Genomic DNA, 21,858 nt, shown 5'->3' with positions numbered 1-21,858 from the left:
ATTGCCAATATTTTTTGCAAATTCAGAAATTAATTGCCAACTCTGAATCAACACTCTTAAAATGTGAACTTGGTGGCCAAATAAGGCTTTTGCGCTGGTTCTCAAAACACTGGCAGATCCACCCATAAAAGAGGCTGGAAGCAGTAGCATGCTCACACAAAGGGGCCCAGCGGCACTAGCCTTTCGGACCACTTCCATAATGTTTGATCAGAGAATACATAAAGCTGTTAACTGACAGACTCATAAACCATTTAATTTCCTGCTCTACATTGATCTCTATGATCAGTGCAGGGCAGGAACAGGATGTTAATCCCAATCACCCTGTGAGAGGCTTACAACATTCAACTTTATGTCAAAGGCCACAAGGAAACTGTTGAAGTCTGGCTAGGTAAGAAGACACCTGCATTCCAGGTGTTGAACACTTAACACCTGACAGACAATACAATTAGGGTTGGATTCACATAGTGGGTTTTTTTTGCTACCTCCAACATTTTCATCCTGGCGTTCGACTTGAATAGCTGAAAACAGCATTCAGACAGAATTCCAAGCTGATTCATAAGCTTTCATAGGCAATCAAAAGGAGACCTATAAAGTCTCTGTTTGATAAGGTGTCCATTCCTTTCAGGCTTTTAAGCAAGACAAAACTGCATAGACCTTGTAAGTCTTCATTTTACTCATTAAAGCCTATGGTTCCATTTGGGGTTCTGTCTAAATTCTGTTTTGGGTGTTCCAAATAGTATATCGGGGTAGAAAGGAAGGACATAGTGAAAAATGCTAGGCCAACTCAGCCTAATCCCTTACTACATTATCAACAATGCCATTACCATTAACCTCTCGATTATCCCCGACCAGGTTTATTGTCATTAACCCATTCATTATTCTAGCAACCAGACAGAATTTACAATCCCATTATTAGCCCTTGATTACTCTAGATCATCAGGTTTATTAACATTAACGTATTCACCACCCTAGACCACCATTAATACCTAAAAAAATCTAGACCATCTGAACTACATCAGAAATGTATTATTAACATAATATAGACCGCACAAATATAAAATGTAACTCATGTAAAATGTGATGTAAACTACTCTTAACCATGAGGGATAAATATATTAACCCCTATGCAAACCTGCAGGGATACTATAATGAACACATATACCACACTAGATTGCCTGGAATAGTAATTCTCTTAGGGCTCTTTCACACGAGCGTAGGCGTTACTACGTTTTCTCATCCACACCGTTCATTGGCATGAATGGACATTTTTCCGTGCTCTCGGACAACATTTCCTCGACCATTCACACGACTGTGAGCGCAGTTTTTAGCAGAAAAAATATGTTGCACCCCGGAAAACCCTCGCTCTGCAAAAATCCTTGGGATGCCTTCCTATGCCTGTAAAGAGGCAACTGTAAGATTTTTGAAGCATTGGGCGCTGCTAAAATGTTTCCCCCTCCCTTTCTATGTCCAGCTCCCATAGGAGTCTATGGGAGCCACCGCTATAAATCGGGCAAAAGATAGTTCCAGAACTATCTTTTTGCACATCGTATATGCATCAGCACGTATTTCAGTTGTGTATGTTCCATTTTTCACAATTCAACATTTTTATGTGCCGTATATTCGCCTGTGTGAACGGATGCATTGGAAACCAATGCCTCAAATGGTTTATCAGTCGGGCGTAAAAACGTCGTTGTTTATGCGCTCGTCTGAATGGAGCCTTACTCAGTAATTTAGAAGTGTCACTGATGTACTGTGGTGGAATGGTGAACCCTAAAAACACCTTATTTGTCACAATTATTTATTTGTGGCACTTATGAGCAGGTCAAATAACAGGTTAAATCCAGTTTCTGTATCACATGTATGGTATAAATCAGTCATGACCACATTTATTAACATGTAAAGGAATTAGAACTTTTACTAAACAATGATTTTTCTTTAAAAAAAAAAAAAGAAAACAACATTTATGACCGACCCACAAAATAAATGATCTATAGGACAGGTGATAAAACTCTGATTGGTGGGGATCTCACCACTGTGACACCCACTAATCCCAAGAAGTGCACTCTGTGTCCACCTCTCCTCAATGATGGATCACTGCAACCCCATTGTAAGGGTGAGATTGAATGAAGTGATGGTTGAGCATGCATGGAGCCACTCCATTCATCTTCAAGAGGACTGCAGGTGATGGCCGAGCACTTAAACTCAGCTATTTCCGTCAACCCCATTGAAATGAATGGAGTGACATTGCATATATGCAACCGCCGCTCCACTCAATCTCTAAGTAGCTGTGGGTGGGTGCAGAGATCCCACAGTATAGAGAAAAAAGGAACATGGGGACCCCCATTCTCAGGATCGATGGAAGTCTCAGCAGTAAGACCTCCACCAATCAGACTTTTATTACCCATCCCATAGATAGTGTTTTTATAGAGAGGTAGTCGAGCAGGAGGGAAAGTTTTCTGCTCGCTGGGAGAAAATCACAGCATGTTCTATTTTAGTGCAGGCTTCACATGGACGGCTTCCATTGAAGTAAACGGAAGCCGTGTGTCCCGTGGCCCTACTGCAATGAGCATTACAGAAGTGTTGTGGGATCCGCGTCATCGCCTAGCAACGGTGCGGCACAATCTGTACTACGCATGTGCGATGGCTGACGCATCCACAGTACGGAAGCCGCCTGCACATGAACACATCGCACAGGTACGCAGGGGTCACTGCCGGTGGACAGGGTTGGATTCCGCTGCGAGATCTTGCAGCTGGAATCTGACCCGTTCATGTGCATTTGGCCTTCATTTGCATATTTACTTGCATTATCTCCCCTTGTGTTAATAAACATATACATTTAATGTATTTCCTCTTGGATAGCTCCCCCCCCCCATAAAGTGTATATATTGGGAATTAAACTTACCTCTCAATTCCAGCATTGGACGTTCCCTCCAAGATTCAGGCATCATCTCTCTCTTTGTCCTAAATACAAACTGACTATTAATGAACTTTCTGACATTAGAAATAGTCAGGGTAACTTCAGGGTGCACTGTGCTGAAATACTGATCTAGTCGAATCCCCATAGTCTGCAGCCCAGGAACAATCCTTTGTATGCTCACACCAGCCTGCTTCACCCTCAGCTGAAAATGTGAATAAATAGTCATATTGTAACATAACACAACCAAATAACATCATATTTGTCCAGTATATTGCTCCTTTCAACATGAAATGTTTCTCTGGTGATATTATAAACTTGGTGACCAGTTGATTCTGAGCATTTATTAATACTTCGGTAGGCATCCTTTTAGCCCATCCTCATACATTATCATGTCCAGTATTTTACTGTAGGGGTAGACGGTAAAGTCTGACTTGGTGTCTAATTTAGATTATGTGTTACAAAAAATATGTATTTTTTTTCTGGACAACATTTGTGTGTTTCTTACACAGTTTTGGGTGCTGATTCCAAATTTGTGCTCAGGTGTTGACTGTCAGGAACAGATCTACAGAAAATAAGCATTAGCAGTAGAATAAAGATATGTAGATATAATTGCAATTAAATATGTTTTATACATGTACTTATAAGCAGTAAATCCTTAATAGGGTAACATATAGTTATACGCATGACATAAGATCACCAAATATCAGATGTAGAATAAGTGACAGTGTTCTCCCTTGGAATATTCCAGCAGTAAGCAGCTGCCATCTACTATCCTTCATACCATTTTTCAATTGCACATATGTCCTGGTGAAATCTTTCACCATGCTTTACCTGATAAGTCACTGCATCTCTGTTAGAAGTCCTGTTGGGCAGTTTTGATAAATGAGGCCTATGATTTTAATGGTCAATATAATGTAACAAAATGGAATATTATTGAATATCCTACATTCTTATGATGTTTATAACTTCAATATCTTGACTGACAGACAATCTTGATTGCCATATTTGGATTCAACAACCTGAATATATGTAAGGACACTACTTTTTACATATCTCTTTGCAGAGTAGATGAAATGATCAAATACAAATATGCTGCATGTTCTCACTCTGAGATAGTGTTTTTTCTATAATGACTTTGTAAAGTGGATATGTCAGCAAGCTATGCTCTCCTGTTTTAACAGAATGGTGAAATTTCCACTCTATTGCCCCAAAAGAATAGCCGCTATTAGCCATACATCAGAACATTTTTTGTGCCATTAGGGCTAATAGAAAAGTGGACCTGTCTATCTCCATACTATGATGCCTTTAAACAGGTTAATATAGTAAGCTGACAGATCTGCTTTAAGGCCAGTACTGAGAAGGCCATAATTTCTAGATTCCTATCTACCCTGACATGCCAAAAGTTATGGGACAGGAACAAATATTGTCTAGGACCCCAACTAGCCTAGCAAAATGCAGCAACTTGATGCCCTGTCGATTGCAGAAGTGGACGGAAGATGCCTGGAGGGATTCTGAGCCATGCTGTATGGATAGCCACCCACGTGCTATTTGTAGGTGTAGCATTTCGGGTGCAAATAGACCTATACACCAGATCCGATAAATGATTGATTGGGCTCACGTGGAGTGAATGTGCAGGCAATATCATTCGTAGGAATTCTCCAGAATGCTCCTCAAACCAATTCTGGACAACCTGGGCTTGATGGCACAATGCATTATTCTGCTGGAATGCTGAATGATTTTTGGGTGCGTAAACAGATTGCGCCGGGAAAAATAGCACATAATTTTCAATTTTATACGCGGTGTCAAAAGATAGGTCTTTTGCCGAAATATGCAGGAATCTCCCGTAGACTTCTATAGAAGCGGGAAGAAAACAGGAGGGAGTTTCCCTGCGTCCAACACTAGAAAAAGAAGACAGCTGGCTCTATTAAAGCATTCAGAGGATTCCTGACAATCGATGGATTTCTGCGGAGTAGCATATTTGTTTGTCATTATGCAGCAGCTGCCCGTGTGATGGTTGAAAATACGCTAATTAAGATCGTGATTTGATCGTGGCAATTCTTCATTCATGCAAATTTATGGCACTTAAGGGCAATTGCAAAAACAATACAGTCGTGTGAAAAAGCCCTTATAGTGACAGCCATACTAATCCCATAAGAGTCAGGCACAGTACTCCTACAGTATAGCAGAGCTTGCCATTGTTCCACCATAACACTGACAGTCAGATTGCCCCTATACAAACCGCAGACTTCCGAAAACAACATTATGTCCACAGCTGAATGGTTGTGTGACTGCCGCATCTAATGCAGAGTCCAAAAAAGAAGAAGGCAGGCAGCACTAGGGAATCAGCGGATTAACCAAGCAAGAGTTGAAGAAGCTTGACAAAGACCATAGATAGATGGTCGAAACATCGTCTGTGAATGTGTCAGATGTCTGTAAATAAAGCATGGGATTTCCTTCAACTCTTGCTTGGTTAATCCGCTGATTCCCTAGTGTTGCCTGCCTTCTTCATTATGGACTCTACATTGGGGATCCTTGTGGTGTCCGGATCCTGAACGAGGCGTGCACAAGTTAAGTACTCCCACACTTGATCAGTGTTTGCTATATAGTGCTGCTGAGTATCTATATTTGGACTGCCGCATCTAATACAACAGCCTTACTATATTATATGCGTGCGTGACTGTGCCATACAACACATTAACATGAGAAAACATACAACCGTCTCAGCCCCACTTTCTTTGGCTTAGACCCTTGGCCAACAGTGATGAATGATATAATCTCTTACCTCTTCGTCAAAGACTATATGAAAGGGAAGCCCATTACAGAATGTCTTGACATCGACCCAGAGAGACTTTGGATACACAGGCAGAAATCCTCTTAACATTTTACCTGCAACAAATCTCATATTAATTCTATAAGATTAGTAAGTGGAAATATCAGTTCAGTAACATCACTTAAAATGAAGGTCAATAGCAAATTGATAGGCAGCCGCTGAGTGTTTATACTGATGGAATGTAATGAACCTAATTCAGGGATAAAATGATATCTGAGTTTATGGAGCGACACTATTTAAATTAGCTCAAAAGGGTGAAGACATTACATTTGTAGAAGTCGTCTTCATTACATGGAGGAGCGTAAATCTGCATTATTTCCTCAAAAACATCAGTAACTCCAATCACAAAGCTGAAGGGCTTTTTTTAGATTGAAGTTCTGTGAAGAATCTGCAGAAACTCAAAATTCATCAATATTTTAAAAATTATGAATTTTATTGGTATGCCTTAAAACTTGGTCCTGTGCTTCAATTGCTGAAAACGTATCTAATCTATTGATTCATTCTATTCTCCACCAATCTCTCTAGCAGCAAGTGATTTCAGAATATGAAACCTTTAACGTGACCCTCTGATCCTGGATAAAGGAAGATGGCTGAAGTGCTTCGCTGACTCCATTAGTATTTATCGATAATCTAAGACACTACGCGCTGATCTGACTGGCAGGTGCTACTTGTAAGAGGGTGTCGCACTGCACATGAACATTTTTGTATATTGTTCCTTTAAGTATTGTTGTTTGGTAACATTTGTCTTAATACTGTGCCCTCTGGGTTTTAGGAAGGAATGTGAGTGTATTTGAAGTGCCAAGCCTAAGGCCTATGAGTTAGAGAAGCAGAGACATACTACTAATGTCCACCAATTGTACCACCCAAGTGCCCAGGAAGAAAACCGAGCTCTGCATAAACTTTAATAAAGGCGTTAAGTTTGATGGTGGGTTTGAGCTCTATTTCTTATCATGGTGGTGAGACAAGCCTGGAAACCGGAAAGAGTACCAGTTGAACAACAGTGGGAGATAAGGTGTGTCTGAGAAACCGATCTTGAGCAGCCAGAGCTGGGTGGATAATGTGGATGCCAGGCTCCCCTTGGAGGACTTGGAGACCCAGACTACAGATAGGCGCCTGACTTTCCAGAGACTACCACGTCCATCAGTTGGATACTAGGCCAGGTCACTTCTCACACTACTCATATGGGCAGCACTGGTTAATCAAAGCAGGTGTATTGTCTAATACTAATGATGTATACTAATGTACATTGTGCATCAGGAAGTCAGAGACGTGGTTCAGCCATCTTTGTCCAGGGTTGCTTTTAGATTGATCTCTACGGTGTCATTTGAGGTTTTACCGTCTTTATTTCACTCTTCAGACATCAATAGCGATCTCAAACTGAACCTCACCAATGAGAAAATGTGCTCCAAACCCCCAGGTGCTGAGCTCTAAAGAAACTGCTATATCTTCTACCCTCATGGATCAATTCAAGAACAACCAGCATCTTAACATGTAAACCCATGTACTGTAACATAATTCACATTAATATAAGTTTTGATCTACAGTGGTTAAAATGTAATGCTGCATATACAAATTTGTAAGCAACCCTCTAGTCAGGGGCTCAAAACTGGTATGTAAGTTAGTACTTTTGGAGAATAATCACCTGCTATTTATTTTCCTCAAATCTAGCTCCTTGACTGCTTTCTAGCTCAGTTCTATTGGGACAGAGCAGTGATCTGTGACTATAGTTCAGCTACAATGTCTAGTCTGAGGTAGTCTGGGACACACCCTGTCTTCCTTCACTGCAGCTGAACCAATGATGAGACAGGGAGCATGTCCCAGACTGCTTAAGATTAAGCACTGTAGATAAACTTTAGCCACAGATCCCAGCTCTGTACTAATACAGCTAAGTTAAAAATAAATAGCAGCTAATTATCCCTCATAGGTACTAATTTACATATCAATTTTGAGCTGCTGATTGGAGAATTGCTTTAAAAAGGCAACAGAAAGACTCCAAGAAACATAAATACCTCTTCCAAACTGAACGATTCCTCGTATAGTCCCCCAGTGATTCTTCTTCTTTACAGGGCATGCAGATACTTGGTTTGCTCTATCTCGTAGTTTATTAACAGCATTTTCAATAGATTGTGAAGTAATCTAGAGAAAGTGTGTAACCAAATTACTACCAATACTGTTTAAATAGGATACTTTGTCTATAATGCCCAATGATACAATCTGAATACAGTAAACAATCACTAACCTAATCTATAGGGTCAAAATGATAAAGAAATAAACTGCTTCTTTGAGACTTCTTTGAGACTCAAAGTTATTTCCCTCCTCTAGTACCACTACCCCTACTCTTACACCCTGATAATCTGGTAATTCCAGAATAAAGATCAGTTTTGGACAACCTTTAGGCCTCATGTCCACTAAAAAAATACAATCAGCACAGAATCTGCCGCGGATTTCCACGGCCGATTCCACGTGGATTTGCTTTAAATGGCATTTTTTTGCATGCAGATATCCGCACACATTGCTATCAATGTGATAGCAATGTTGCCAATCCACGGCAAATGGAGCATGCCGCGTTATTTCTCCCGCGCATGAAAAACGCAATTCTTTTAAAATGCCATCCGCGGGTGCAAAAATCAATTAAATGGACCCGCGGATGGCAATGATTCCCTATGGGCAAAATCCGCCGCGGAATCCGCAATTCCATTTACCCAGTGGACATGAGGCCTAAAAGTATTTTCTGTACATACAGTAACTACAGGAACGTATGTAGTACTACACCTGAACACAAGAGAAGCAGCTTGGTTTAATTCCAATGTGGAATGGTTTGCTACAACCGATATAAAGTGGAAACCAAACAGAATTTACCATAACTCGAGCATTAAGAGATAACTCGAAAGACCAGGGCTCCATCTACAACTAAATTTTAAACTGTAGAAGACTATAGAAGAAGGCTATGTCGACCTGCAAATGTCACCAATCAAAAATAAAATGTAAGGAGTTTTTCTAGGCATTTACTATTGATGACCTATCCTTGGAATCAATGGGAGCAATGCCTTCCATTTCACTTCCGACTCCTCAGTGAGGCCAAAGCTGGACGTGTAATAGAAGGCATTGCTTCCAATTATTTCAATGGGAGTGAAATCTTCTATTACTTGACCGACTGTCTTCCCAATGCGAACGTCCAGCTTGGCTGCACTGAAAGCAGGCCGGAGGATCAACTGATTGGCAGAGATCCCAAGCAGTGCACCCCCCATCGCCGAAAAGCTCATCAATAAGAAAATGCCTGAAAACCCTCTTTATTGTTAAATTATTAAACTATAAGCGCTATGGAGACCTTTGGGGATAATTTTTTCCACTTTAAATGCATGTATTTTGGGCTAATAATCATTTTTGCAGTTTAATTTTAAAAATTGCACTCTTTGTGTTCTGCAGCTTCTACATATCACTGTCTAGAGACAATGCAGTCTAAAGGCCCTTTTACATGGAAAAATTATCGCTCAAAATGAGTCCAAATGTCTGAAAATGAGCGATAATAGTTACATGTAAACGCGGGCATCGTACATTTTCGTTTGAATGATGGATTATACTTTACATAAAATCCATCGTTCAGCCGCTGAGAGACTGAGCAAATACATTCTATTTCAATGTATTTCACTCATCTTTCAAAAGACTGCATGATGTTCTCCCCGCATCATGTTTATACTAGCTGCGAGGAGAAAAATGAAATCTGCCAGCAGCAGTTTGCACAGCTGGGCGTGTGTTTAAACAAATGCTGAGCTCTGCAAAAAACACCTGCAGGTCCTTTTACATGCAAATAAAGATGATAAAGCGTCACACTGCTAAACTCCCTCCTGTCTCCCTTCTTCGGTCGCTGTCATGGGCTCTCATAGGAGCCCATGCAGCGGCCGACGTATTCTGACCGGAAAGATAGTTCCAGGATTATCTTTTCAGCCCGGCGTGAAATCTCCTGGCGTTATATTGGCCTGGCTGGGCGGTTTTACGCTACAGGAATACGGCAATATGATCTGATGCATTGGAATCCAATGCATCAGATCGTAGCGTATATCTGCTAGGCGTGAAAACGGCGGACGATATACGCTCGTGTGAAAGAGCCCTTAGACTGCACTGTGTATAAACTGTTCAGTGATATGTGAAAGCTGCAGAAGACAAATGGTGCTGAAGTTTTAATTAAAACCTATTGAAAAAATGATTATTAACCAAAATACATTTATTTAAGTGAAAAAAAGACCTCCCAAAGGTATCCATAGCCTTTAATCAATATTTTACAGTCTAATAACAAAATTATCATTTTTAGAAATATGAACAACATTGGTCATATATCCCAAATCCACAATCAGGCTAAGAATTGTTCAATGCAGAAAGTATGACCCAGATAAACACGTTGTCACTTCCGCATGACTCTTCCATGTCGATACTGTACCATCCCAATGATGCATTTGCGACTTATAAACCGTGACTCTCTCAAAAATATTACAATATAGAGCGACTCAATCCTCTAATTCTCTAATTGCAGCAAACTTTTAAACAAGTCCAGCTGACCATTAGGTAATATCCATTACTGCAAATCAACTATATAATTTCATATCGTATTGCTGATACATTCTTGCAGTAGTAATTAATAGAGTAATTTCTAGACTTAGAAAGATCATTTTTGGTATGTCATACTTAGTATATTCTTTATTGCTAGCCATTATATTGCAGAGATATGAAAGTGATGAAAACGGGTTTGGATGATGTTGGTGTATTATGGGCTAGGAATGCGAAAGGACGCAGGTGCAGTTAGCTTCATTGTCATTCTCAAAGCATTTGTCATGATCCAATGCATAATGTTTACAACACAACTGTTCAATACATCTGCTATCCGCAGCTCTTCTAACATTTTCAGCAATGATGGATCCCTTCAACTGGCGTAGTCTCCAGTCTGTATCAGATTGTATATAATAGAAGAAACATAGGAATTACTGCTTTTCCTCTCAAGGCAGAGCTTCTTATTTGAGGACTTATATCCAACTACTCCAACCCTACTACTAAAGCAAGAAACATTAACAATGCCAACGAGCAGTAGAACATAATGACAAACCTGTTTGTTATTTTGTTGTACTGTCTGCCTATTGGGACATTTAGGTGGAACTATTGGTCGCTGAGTAACTAGAAAAACAATGTGTTCTTTTTTTCCTGTTCTTTCTTCCTCATCTGATTGACTTATTATCTCCATAGAAATCTCAGTTTTGAAAAAGTCCAATGCTACCGCCCCCATGATACCTACGAAATAAAAAAGGGATATATTAATATTCATATTAGCTTAAAAATCCTAATCAATGTAAAAACTCTACTGTTATCAATGATTAGTCACCAAGATTAAGATTATAAAGCGTTTCTGTGTTCATCAGTGTACTTGTAGTTACATGTCATTAATAACTGCATTACTATCTACCTGATGCAGAAATAAAATTAATGTTCTCGTATTCCCAGTTCACAGTAAACATCATGGTACAGACCATCAGTGTCATCCAATAAAGACCCCCAAAATCATTTCACTTACCACGTGCTTTAAAAAAATGTTCTGTATTCACATAAGCTATGACTATTTGCAACGCATTTTTGCAGAATAGATGTTGCATATTTGCGCTTGCATCAGCGTATTTTACTGTACTTTTTGTGCTCGCCAGTTGTGCGAAATTGCACAAAAAAAACAAGGGTCATTGAAATAGCCAATTAATTTCATGACTTCAAAATGTGCACAGGAAAATAGAACATGGAGTGTACTTTTTTTGCGGGTCCCAATTGCACACGCCAAATACGCATGTGAACAAACCCATTGAAGTCAACGGGTTCTATTCTCTGCATTTTGCATGTACAATTTTTTTGTATGCAAATACGTACATGTGAATCCGAACTTAGACTATGTTCACACAGCATTTGGTGAACACCTTTGGCATATGTAGCAGGAAGGCTCTAAATATAGCCATAGGCCCCTGTCATATGCCGACATGGCTACAGTATAGGATGACACAGTGGACTGTGCTGCTGGGTCACTGCAAAAAACATAACCCGCATAGTATACATTTTTTCACATTATGCCCAATGCTTGATATCTGTCACTTTATACAGCAGTATAAGTGGGAGGTATACATCAAGCAGTACCCCCAATGTTTAAATTGCCATTAAGAAGATAATATGAAGTTGTACTACCTGGAACAATGTGACACAGTCCTCTTCTGTCTGAGTAATAATGCAAATGCATTGAGCCATCATCATTCATCTCTACCCTGAAAGAAGGGGCATTCATGGCCTGTAGAGAACAAAGTTATATGGGTCATTTGTAGGTGTCAAAGCCGGAATATTGCTCAAAAGTGACCAAAAAAATGAAGAAATGTTGCATTCCCCCTGATGACCACCATAAACGGTATAACTCTCAATGCATTTTATATGGCAGAAGCAACTTGTAGAATGGTTTCAGTATTGTGGGATTTAGTACCCACTTGCAGAGTTTGGTGACAGGGTTCTTTAATCACAAAATAAAACTTCATGACAACATCTTGGGTGCAAAAGAAATCCCTTTCTATTTCTCCATCTGTGGCGACCCTGACAGGCCCGCGGTACTGTGGAGGAGTTCAAGTTCATGACGCCAGTCCGTATGTAGGCCAAGACCTACTCTGGGCAAAATAATAAAATGGTAAAAATAAAACGAAAAGTGAAACTGTCCTATCTTCCTGGGGAGCAGTGTGGTACCTCAGTGCAGATGGTTCTGTGGTGGAAAGGAACTCCAGGAGGAAGGATTAAACAGTGCAACAATAGAACATTTTATTTGCAGAGAGATCTTCACGTAGGTACAGTCATACAGTTTGCATTATGTTTGCTTGAGGTAGATGATAACACATGAATACAAGGATCACTTCTGTACACTTGGTTTCACATTAGATTAATGGAGGCACAGGGACATACATCTGTACACCTTGCTTTTCCTTTCTATTTCTCATTCTCTGGTTCGACAAGTTTACGAGGGGGTGCTGATAAGTATTGAGCCTTACCCAGAAAGAATTGAGCTAGGAGGCTGTAAGTTGCAGGGTGTACTTGTTTATTTGTTTATATTCAATGATGCTAAAATCAACTTTCTGTCATTTTAACTTATCTTTTTTTCCTGGTCCAAAGTCACCATGGCAGCATCTCCAAAGAGTTTCAGTGTGGTAGAGCATAGGACCATAATCAAGTTCCTGTTTCTCCAAGGGAAAGGTGCAAGGCAGATCCATGATGAAATGTCACAAACTTTGTGTGACAGCGGCACTTCTTATGTAACAGTTAAATGTTGGGTTGTAAATTTTAAAACTGGTCATTTCGGTGTTGGAAGTGAGAAACTCAGTGGAAGGCCGGTCTCCATCTACTTGCCAGCAAATGTGAAAGCCATCCATGACATGATCATGGAGAACCGGCAAATATCAGCCAAAAGTATTACTACATATCTGGGGATATCATGTGAGAGAGTTGGTGCCATTATCCATAACGACTTGGGAATGAGAAAGCTTACAGCCAAGTGGATCCCGAAACTTTTGACAACCACACAGAAGAGGAGACGTGGAGACATCGGTAGATGTTTTGGAGTATTTTGGAAGAAATGAGTCAGATTTCCTGGACAAACTGATAACTGATGATGATACATGGATCTACTGTTATGATCCAGAGACAAAGGAACATTCTAAAGAATGGCGGCACAGTGGTTCCCCCAGGCCACAGACGTTCTGTGTGCAAAGTTCAGCGCAGACGTAAATGGCAATCATTTTTTGGGATAAGAAGTGAGTTCTGCTTGAGGACCTCCCAAAGGATTCAACCACCAATACGTCATATTACTGTTTGTTATTGACAAAGCTGAGGCAAAATATTGAGGAAAAACATAGAGAAAAGCTCTCCAAAGGTGTTATCCTGTTGCATGACAATGCCCCGTTACACACTGCAGGTGCCAGTATTGCAAAAATGACCACCTTAGGCATTCAACTGATGCCCCATCCACCCTATTTGCCCAATCTGGCTCCATCTGACTACCATCTATTCCCCAATCTCAAAAAACACCTAAAGGGATAACATTTTTGGAGTGTTTTGGATGCAACTAATTCTGCAAATGAGTGGTTTGACCAGAAGTCGAAAGAATTCTATTTGCAGAGACTTAAAAAGCTGCAAGAGAGATGTGGCAAGTGCATCGACATCCTGGGAGAATATGTAGAATAGTGTGGCAGTTTCAGCCTCCTAGGTCAATTTTTTCTGGGTAAGGCTCCATACTTATTAGCACCCCTTTGTAGATCTCCTTTGCGTTCCTTGAATCTATTCCTTCTTCTGACTGTCAATTCCTCTTCTTTCTCTTTCCCAATACAACCTTGCCTTTGTACTCACACTTATACACTTCCCCCTGTACTGACTCCTCCCGGCCAACTGTCTGGACTCTGCCCTTACTCTAACTCCTACTACTTTAACTTCTCCTACTCTCTCGTTTTATCTCCCTGCTCTCACCCAACGCATGCGGAGGACTAATCCTCCAATCACAGACTTTCTCTCTTCCTGTAACCTGACCAGTCCCTCCCACCAAGTTGTTGCTAGATGATAGGAAAATCCGGGGGAAGGAGGGGTGGGGGATGGAAGGAACCTGACAGTGAACAACACACCGTGTGGTGAAGGGAGAATCAGATTAAGAGTATAAAACATAACTTTTAACACTCATAACAAATAAACGATTATACATAAGAAGTGACCACGAAAAGTGCTGTAGTGTCCCAAATCCAGGACACTACACATTATGCAATGTTTCGACTTGATGGTCTTTGTCGAGCATATACTTGACACAAACCATCAAGTTGAAGCATTATATAATAGAGGTTTAAAAATGAGTTTCTTTGGCATCTAAGATCTTGTCATGAAGTTTCTTTTGTGGACAATTTAATTCCTGAGGATCATGATGACTTTGCATATATCAACATATCACTGGTATGAAGAGTGCTTTATTTTCTATTAGGGTATTAAATCAGTCCAAGCTCTGCCTTTCTTCACATAGTTCTATTGACTCTTTATTATGTTGGAGGACATTTATTAGAACTAATCCAGTAACCCCACTCAGAATTCTCCTATTAACAGTTTGCTTTTAACACAATGTCTGCTAACCTTTTCTCTTCTCTTCATTATTCTTTGTGAACTTCAGAAATTGTTGTTCTGAAAATCCCTGAAGATCAATAACTTCTAAAAATACTCCAGCCACGTCATCTTCAAAGCAGTCACATTCTTCATCATTCCGGAGTTTGCTTCGGGCAGTAACTGAACCTCTTGACCATGTCTGTATGCCTTTATGCATTGACTTGAAACCATAGGATTTGCTATAGATATTTGTCGGTGCATAATAACTACCTTAGTACATATTCTAGCACAGTACTGCCCTTTCTCCAATGTCCAGCACCTCCAATGCATGATTGTTTTTGCAGGCATACACACAAATGTAAAAAATGTGTGCCATACAGTGCTGCAGTATTGTTGCTCATTCATTGCAATCTACAAGAATATCATAAGGCTAGTAGTAAAATAGCAATTTGCATTTGCCCCAATGCATTCCATTACAGTTTATACCTCTGAAAGTTAAAGGGGTTGTCTCGCGGCAGCAAGTGGGGTTATACACTTCTGTATGGCCATATTAATGCACTTTGTAATATACATCTTGCATTAAATATGAGCCATACAGAAGTTATTCCCTTACCCACTCCGTTGCTGGTGTCCCCGTCTCTATGGCTCCGTCTAATTTCAGCGTCTAATCGCCCGATTAGACGCGCTTGCGCAGAAGGGTCTTCTCCCTTCTGGTCGGTCCGGGCACGAGCGGCGTTCTGGCTCCGCCCCCTTCTACACGCCATCGCATAGCTCCGCCCCGTCACGTGTGCCGATTTCAGCCAATCAGGAGGCTGGAATCGGCAATGGACCGCACAGAGCCCATGGTGCACCATGGGAGAAGACCCGCGGTGCACCATGGGAGAAAACCGCGGTGCATCATTGGGAAAGGACCGGCGGCCATCTTTAAAAGAAGAAAAGAAGATGCTGCGCGAACTGGGAAGGAGGCAAGCGATTTTTTTTTTTTTATTACAAACGGTATTGATTTTAACGGGGCAGAATGCGGGGGTAGGTTGAAAAAAAAAATTGCATTTCGCCGCGGGACAACCCCTTTAAGTTACAAAGTAATATAGATAAAACTACAATGAACACCAACTCACATTTAATCATTTTTGCCCCGTCATCGGGAATGCTAGGTTTCCAACTGCATATTGTAAATGAAGAGGAAATGAAAATATAGTAAAAGGGAAGGCAGCTGCTATGTAACCCATGATGGAAAGCAGGTTCCTCTCTAGTAGCACTTGTATACACTTCAATGCCATTTTCGCTGTTCTCAAGTCTTGGTTTCTTGAAAACAGCACTACAACATTCATCACAAGGAAGCAAACAGATTGCTATCCAAGCGCAGTAAAATAAGTAGTTCAAACATGTTTTACCTGGTAAGACAGCGATAGATAACTGTGTAAGGCATCCAGGTTAGCAATGAATTCATAGAGATTTCCACCTAGAGTCCTCAGCATGTGGTCATAGCCTGACCTTTTACAGAATTCAAAGAAATACTCTCCAAACTGCTGTAGAACAGCTTCTGGCGAAACACCTGGGGGATAGTTAATTATAATTTAGTCTACATTACAGAAGAATTCATATTCTAGATTCACTTAATATGCAAATGACACATATGCAATGCACATAATCCCATTACATTCTGTTTAGCAAAAAAGACACAGTAATGTGGAATACACAATTACATTTTTACACCAGTCAGACTAAATAGTGGCGTGTGCTTATTGTAAAACTTTTTGGACTTTCAGTCTTTACTAACACTAAAGGCCCATTTAGACGCAACAATTATCGTTAAAAATTTGTTTAAACGATGGCGTATGCGCTATAATAGTTGCGTGTAAACGCTGCTATCATTCACTGTTCGACTGAACGATGATTTTAAGGTGAGCTTAAAATCCATCATTCAGACTGAGAGAGATAACAGGGACCGAACGCTGTGTTCTGCACAGGAGTCGGAGATTACATTGTATTCTGCCAACAGCCCATGCGAGAGCAATGGAGCTGTGTGCAGAGCTCAGACCACATGATGTGCTCTGCAAACAGCTCCCTGAGCCCTTTTACACATCTAAATGAAGCTGATAAAGTGTTAATGGACATTAGTATCCATTAACACTTTATGCTAAATAATCGCTCAATCTGTCAATCTTTCAATCATTTGAAAGATTGTCTTTGCGTGTAAATGGGCCTTAAAACGTAACCTTTATTAGGAATATTTAAATATTCCCATAATTCCTGTTGAACCCTATTATCCAAAGTATTATCCCCTGCATGCTCCGCCTCCATTTAGTTAGCACTGGAACGATTATTGCTGGGATCCCATGCAAAAGCACCCTTAAGCCCCTTTTAGAAGAACCGATTCTTGATGAATGAGTGAATGAGCGAGTGACATCAACGCTAACTCGTTCACAATCGTTCAGACTCCTTTAGACAGGCAGATCATCATGGAAAATCGTTCACTTCTTGTTTAGTGTTTCACATTCCTATGTAACTAAGAGAGATGGAATAATACCTCCACAGTGCCACCTATTAGAAGGCAGAATTCCTTCAAGCCAAAGCCAGACTCTTTATACAAGCCTTGTAACAATGACTGGGAATTAGAAGCAAATCCAGACTCCATGCACAGACAGCTGTTTCATGGTATTTGCCCTTCATCAATGTGCAGCAGGAGTCTGGCTTTGCCAGTGAGATGTCTGGGGCGGGGGTCAGAAACGCTATCTTTTCCCCTTAGGGAGAGCACCTAGACGGTGAGTGAGAAGACTCAAAAAGACCAATTATTCTCCACTGGATAATATGCAAATAAGGGAGATGGAATAATACCTCTACAGTATACACTGATGAAGGGCAAATACCCTGAACCAGCTGTCTGTACATGGAGTCTGGCTTTGCTTTTAATTCCCAGTCATTGTTACAAGACTTGTATAAAGAGTCTGGCTTTGGCTTGAAGGAATGCTGCCTTCCAAGAGGTGGCACTGTGGAGGTATTATTCCATCTCCCTTATTTGCAAATTACCCAGAGGCGCATGAATGGCCTTTTGAGTCCCCTCACTCACCATCTAAGTGCTCTGCCTAAGGAGAAAAGATAGCGTTTCTGACATTCCTATGTGAAACACTGAGCGGGGAGTGTTTAAACACATTGATAAGTGCCTGAGCCAACAATGATTTTTAGTCCTGCTGAAACTGAACGACAAGCAAAAAAGTGCACAATTTTCATTTGGTCATTAGCTTGCGTTTTAAACCAAATGATTATCGTTCACTTACGCTCGTTTGATTGATTTTTTGAAAAATAATCGTTACATCTAAATGCAGCATTTGTTGCCTATTTTCTCTTTGTAAAACCGCCTTCTAATAAAATAGTTGTTTTACACTTGGTACACAGTGTATATCAGCATGTACTGTTGGAATGCACTCAGGACTGTCTATATAAGGAAATATCTACCTACATATACTCTAATAATCATGTTTTATCAGGATCCTGCTAAAGATAAGTAAACTCCCATTTGAATTTTCACCTTTGTTAAGATGTTAGCCTCATTTTTATAATATTTGTATTTACAGTGTTTACTTAGTTTTTTTATAAAGTGCCTACTTTTCTTATTCTTACCTCTCTATTTATTTTAATCCTAATTGATTTTTTCCTACTTTTGTTACTAATTTTCTGTCAACCTGCTATTTTTATCTTCCTTATTGTACTTGGAATTTGCAATTATCAGTAATCACCCAGCTGTCTGAGGAAGAGGTCTGTGTACCTCGAAACGCGTTACATTGCTGGCTTGATTTCACCAAATAAAACGTTACTGGCTTGATTCTACTAAATCATTACTTAGACTCAACATACGTTAATTTGGACTCTACAGTGTATAAAACGTGCTAGTTCTATAAGACTACACCAACTGTAGTTTGTACCTGAGTCCTAGTTTTTTCACCTCTTTTGCAATTTCACAGACGCTGATAAGACCATTGGTAACCCAGTGTACTAGGCCAGCAGCACCTGCTCTACTTTGTATCCACACATTTTTGTCTGCTCACGTGTATCCAACACACAAGCACAACAGCTCCTATTGGCCTCCTATCTGGGATTGTTTTCCACCTCTATGTCATATAACTAAATGACACTATACACACATCACACTAGGGCAGCAAGATCAAGAAAACATCCAGTCATCTACAAGAGTGTGGTGTCATCTGCTGATTGGTGCCACACGAGCAGATGAAAGCCCTAAAAGCATATATATAGCCTCCATGTGACTTGTTGACCATGGTACAAGTGATTGGCAAGCCCCATCACAAGACAATCCAACCTGATCATGTACACCAGATACGGCCTCTGCAGTACATGAAAACATATATACACATACACCTTCCTATCCCATGGAATGATGCTTCACAGGAGACAGATAGATATTAGTTATTTGATAGACAGATTGATTAAAGATGCAAAGGCACAAAAAACACTATCAATATGAGACAATCATTATGCACATATATATATATATACTTTTGCTGCAAAACTCAGCATGCAGTTACATCTCAGGCAGATATGAAAATGATTAGAGTTGTGGTGCGATTAAAAGAACAGTATTGACACATGAGGCATACAGCACTTTATCTTCTGGTCTTTGCAGCCGGATCTGCGACGGAACCCCTGACCAGAGATTCCAACGCAGATGTGAAACCGGCCTAAATAAATTGTGGCACAGAAACTTATCATAACACGTTTAGGCCTCCTTCCCACGAACGGATTTCCGCCGCGTAATTCGCGGCGAAAATCCGCTGCGTTGCACGCAGCTATTAGGTTCTATTGAACCTAATAGCTCCATGCTCACGATGCGTAATTCCACCGCGGAATTACGCACCGCGATTTCTCCCGTCCTCACCCGCAGCATGCTCTATTTTCTGCGGGTGAGGACGGGCTGTACGCACTGACGGCTTCCATTGCAGTCAATGGAAGCCGTCCATTCACGCTATCTCCCGCTGTAACCAGCGGGAGATAGCGTGAAAAAACGCTTTCCCGCCCACCGCCGAGCGTCATATGACGCCAAATGACGCGGTCCGGCCGCGTCACGTGACACGGCTGGTGACGCGAGAGCGGTGGGCGGTGACGAGCGGTGACGAGCGGTGGTGGGCGGGGAAGCGATTTCACGCTATCTCCCGCAGGTAAGTATAGGGGCTCTGGGGGGCGCCGTGACGGGCTTCACAGCGGAATATTACGCTGCGGAGCCCGTCACGCTCGTGGGAAGGAGGCCTAAGAGTCAAGTTAAACTTTGCTACCTAATGTTGATTATTCCCGAAATTGATTAACTAATGAAAGTGTGCATTATCACTTCTGTTCCGTTGGGTTTCCAATATTTTTTCCCAACGTATGCGCTGCAGAATGCTCTATTTCAAAAAAAAAAAACATAAAAAAAAACTAATGGAGCAAAAGCAAATGAAAGACAAATGTAAAAATAAGGAAGCATTTATTTTTGTTTTTGTTACTAAAGATGGAACAGAAAAACAGAAATGTGCTGGATAGACAACGCTAGTGTGATTGCAGCCATAGACCCCCTGAATCACGCCGGCCAACGCTTCCCATAGCATTGCTATGGAAAGCGCCGGCAACTGTCCACGAGCGGAAAATCATTGCGATTCTCCACTCGCGGCGGGCAATTCGCAGCATGCTGCGAATTGCCCCGATTCTCCGCGGTCAGCCTATCTATTTGATAGGGCTGACCGGCGGAGATTCGACGGCGGCTCCTGCTCCCGGGCGGAGACTCCGCCGCGGGATACCGCATCGCCCGTGGACAGCCGGCCCTAGAGCTTATTCCTACGAATGCATTTACACTGTATATTACGTGTGCTAAATTTGTGCGCACAATACACAGTGTTTAGAATTAGGACCCATTTCGGTGGGTATTAAAATTATTTGGCCAAGGAAATCAAAGGGAGCATGCTTGTGTGTTTTTTGTGCAAAAAATTACAGTAAAATATAGATGTGCACAAAAATGCAACGTCCATCATGCAAATACTCAACGCAAATGCGTGCTTAAATATACTTAAACCTATGGAAAGCCAACCTTAGTCTGTACAAAGTAGATGTCTTTCAGTGAGGCATACTAGTCTTTTCTTCTTCCTTCACTCTCTTCTCCTTCACTATAATCAATGTCTGCTAAAAGGTAACGCACTGCTACAAAACCAGCCATAGCTCTAGTATCTAAGAGGACTGTCAGATTACATCTTCCTGACTGATTTATGTTTTTCCCTGGAGTTAAAGGAACACTAAGCCCAGGAATAAATAATGGAAAAACCTAAAGCAAACACAATTTGTCAGTCTGTAATGCTTTCTTCCAGCAAATGAAATTAATACTGCTCCAGGAATGTGGCAGAGAAACTTTCTGATTCTTTCCATGTTACAGCATAGGGGTGGAAAGCCAGACTCCAGCTTCACACTGATGAAGGGCAAATACCCTGAAACAGTTGTATGTACATGGAGTCTGGGTTTGCTTTTAATTCCCAGTCATTGTTATAAGGCTTGTATAATGAGTCTAACTTTGGCTTGAAGGAATGCTATCTTCTAATAGGTAGCACTGTGGGTATTCTTGTATCTTGTCACCACCAGGCTGATGGGTGGAGACGGGTTGAGGTGAAGGGAACACCCAGAGCTTCTTATTGGCAGCCACATACACACCCTCACTGCTGTGCCCAGAGCTCTGTGCTAGCTGCTGATTGGCTGCTTTTATACACACCTTCAGCCACCTTCAGGGAGCTGCAAAGAGCAGTAGCTCAGTGGAGACATGGAAAGGCTTCACAGAGGGAGGGAGATCCCTCTGTGTTGCTGGGTTGTCATGGCAACAGGACACCAGGTACAGTCGTCCTGCTCTGCCAGTGACTAAATCAGTAGTGTACAAACCCCGCCCTTTTTTTTTTAAATAAAAAAAAATACACTTTTGCTCTTCTTTCCCCTATTTTCGTGAAGCACATTAAAC

The 21,858-nt window shown here is 41.0% G+C and overlaps 1 protein-coding gene across 1 annotated transcript in view; it reads right to left on the bottom strand.

The window, feature by feature from the left end:
• Window positions 1-21,858, bottom strand: part of LOC136626924 (guanylate cyclase soluble subunit beta-2-like) — a 77,515-nt gene that overhangs the window by 14,378 nt on the left and 41,279 nt on the right. The window contains exons 4-9 of the mRNA XM_066601910.1: window positions 16,271-16,431; window positions 11,955-12,054; window positions 10,843-11,024; window positions 7,757-7,883; window positions 5,700-5,803; window positions 2,903-3,119 (exon numbers count right to left, since the gene is read on the bottom strand). Of these exons, the coding sequence (XP_066458007.1) occupies window positions 2,903-3,119; window positions 5,700-5,803; window positions 7,757-7,883; window positions 10,843-11,024; window positions 11,955-12,054; window positions 16,271-16,431 (891 nt within the window). The remainder of the gene's footprint in view (window positions 1-2,902; window positions 3,120-5,699; window positions 5,804-7,756; window positions 7,884-10,842; window positions 11,025-11,954; window positions 12,055-16,270; window positions 16,432-21,858) is intronic.

The sequence above is a fragment of the Eleutherodactylus coqui genome, chromosome 1 (genome assembly GCF_035609145.1).
Source record: "Eleutherodactylus coqui strain aEleCoq1 chromosome 1, aEleCoq1.hap1, whole genome shotgun sequence".
Lineage (NCBI taxonomy): Eukaryota > Metazoa > Chordata > Amphibia > Anura > Eleutherodactylidae > Eleutherodactylus > Eleutherodactylus coqui.
The sequence above is the reverse complement of the archived record's forward strand: the minus strand, read 5'-3'. Positions and strand labels throughout refer to the sequence as shown.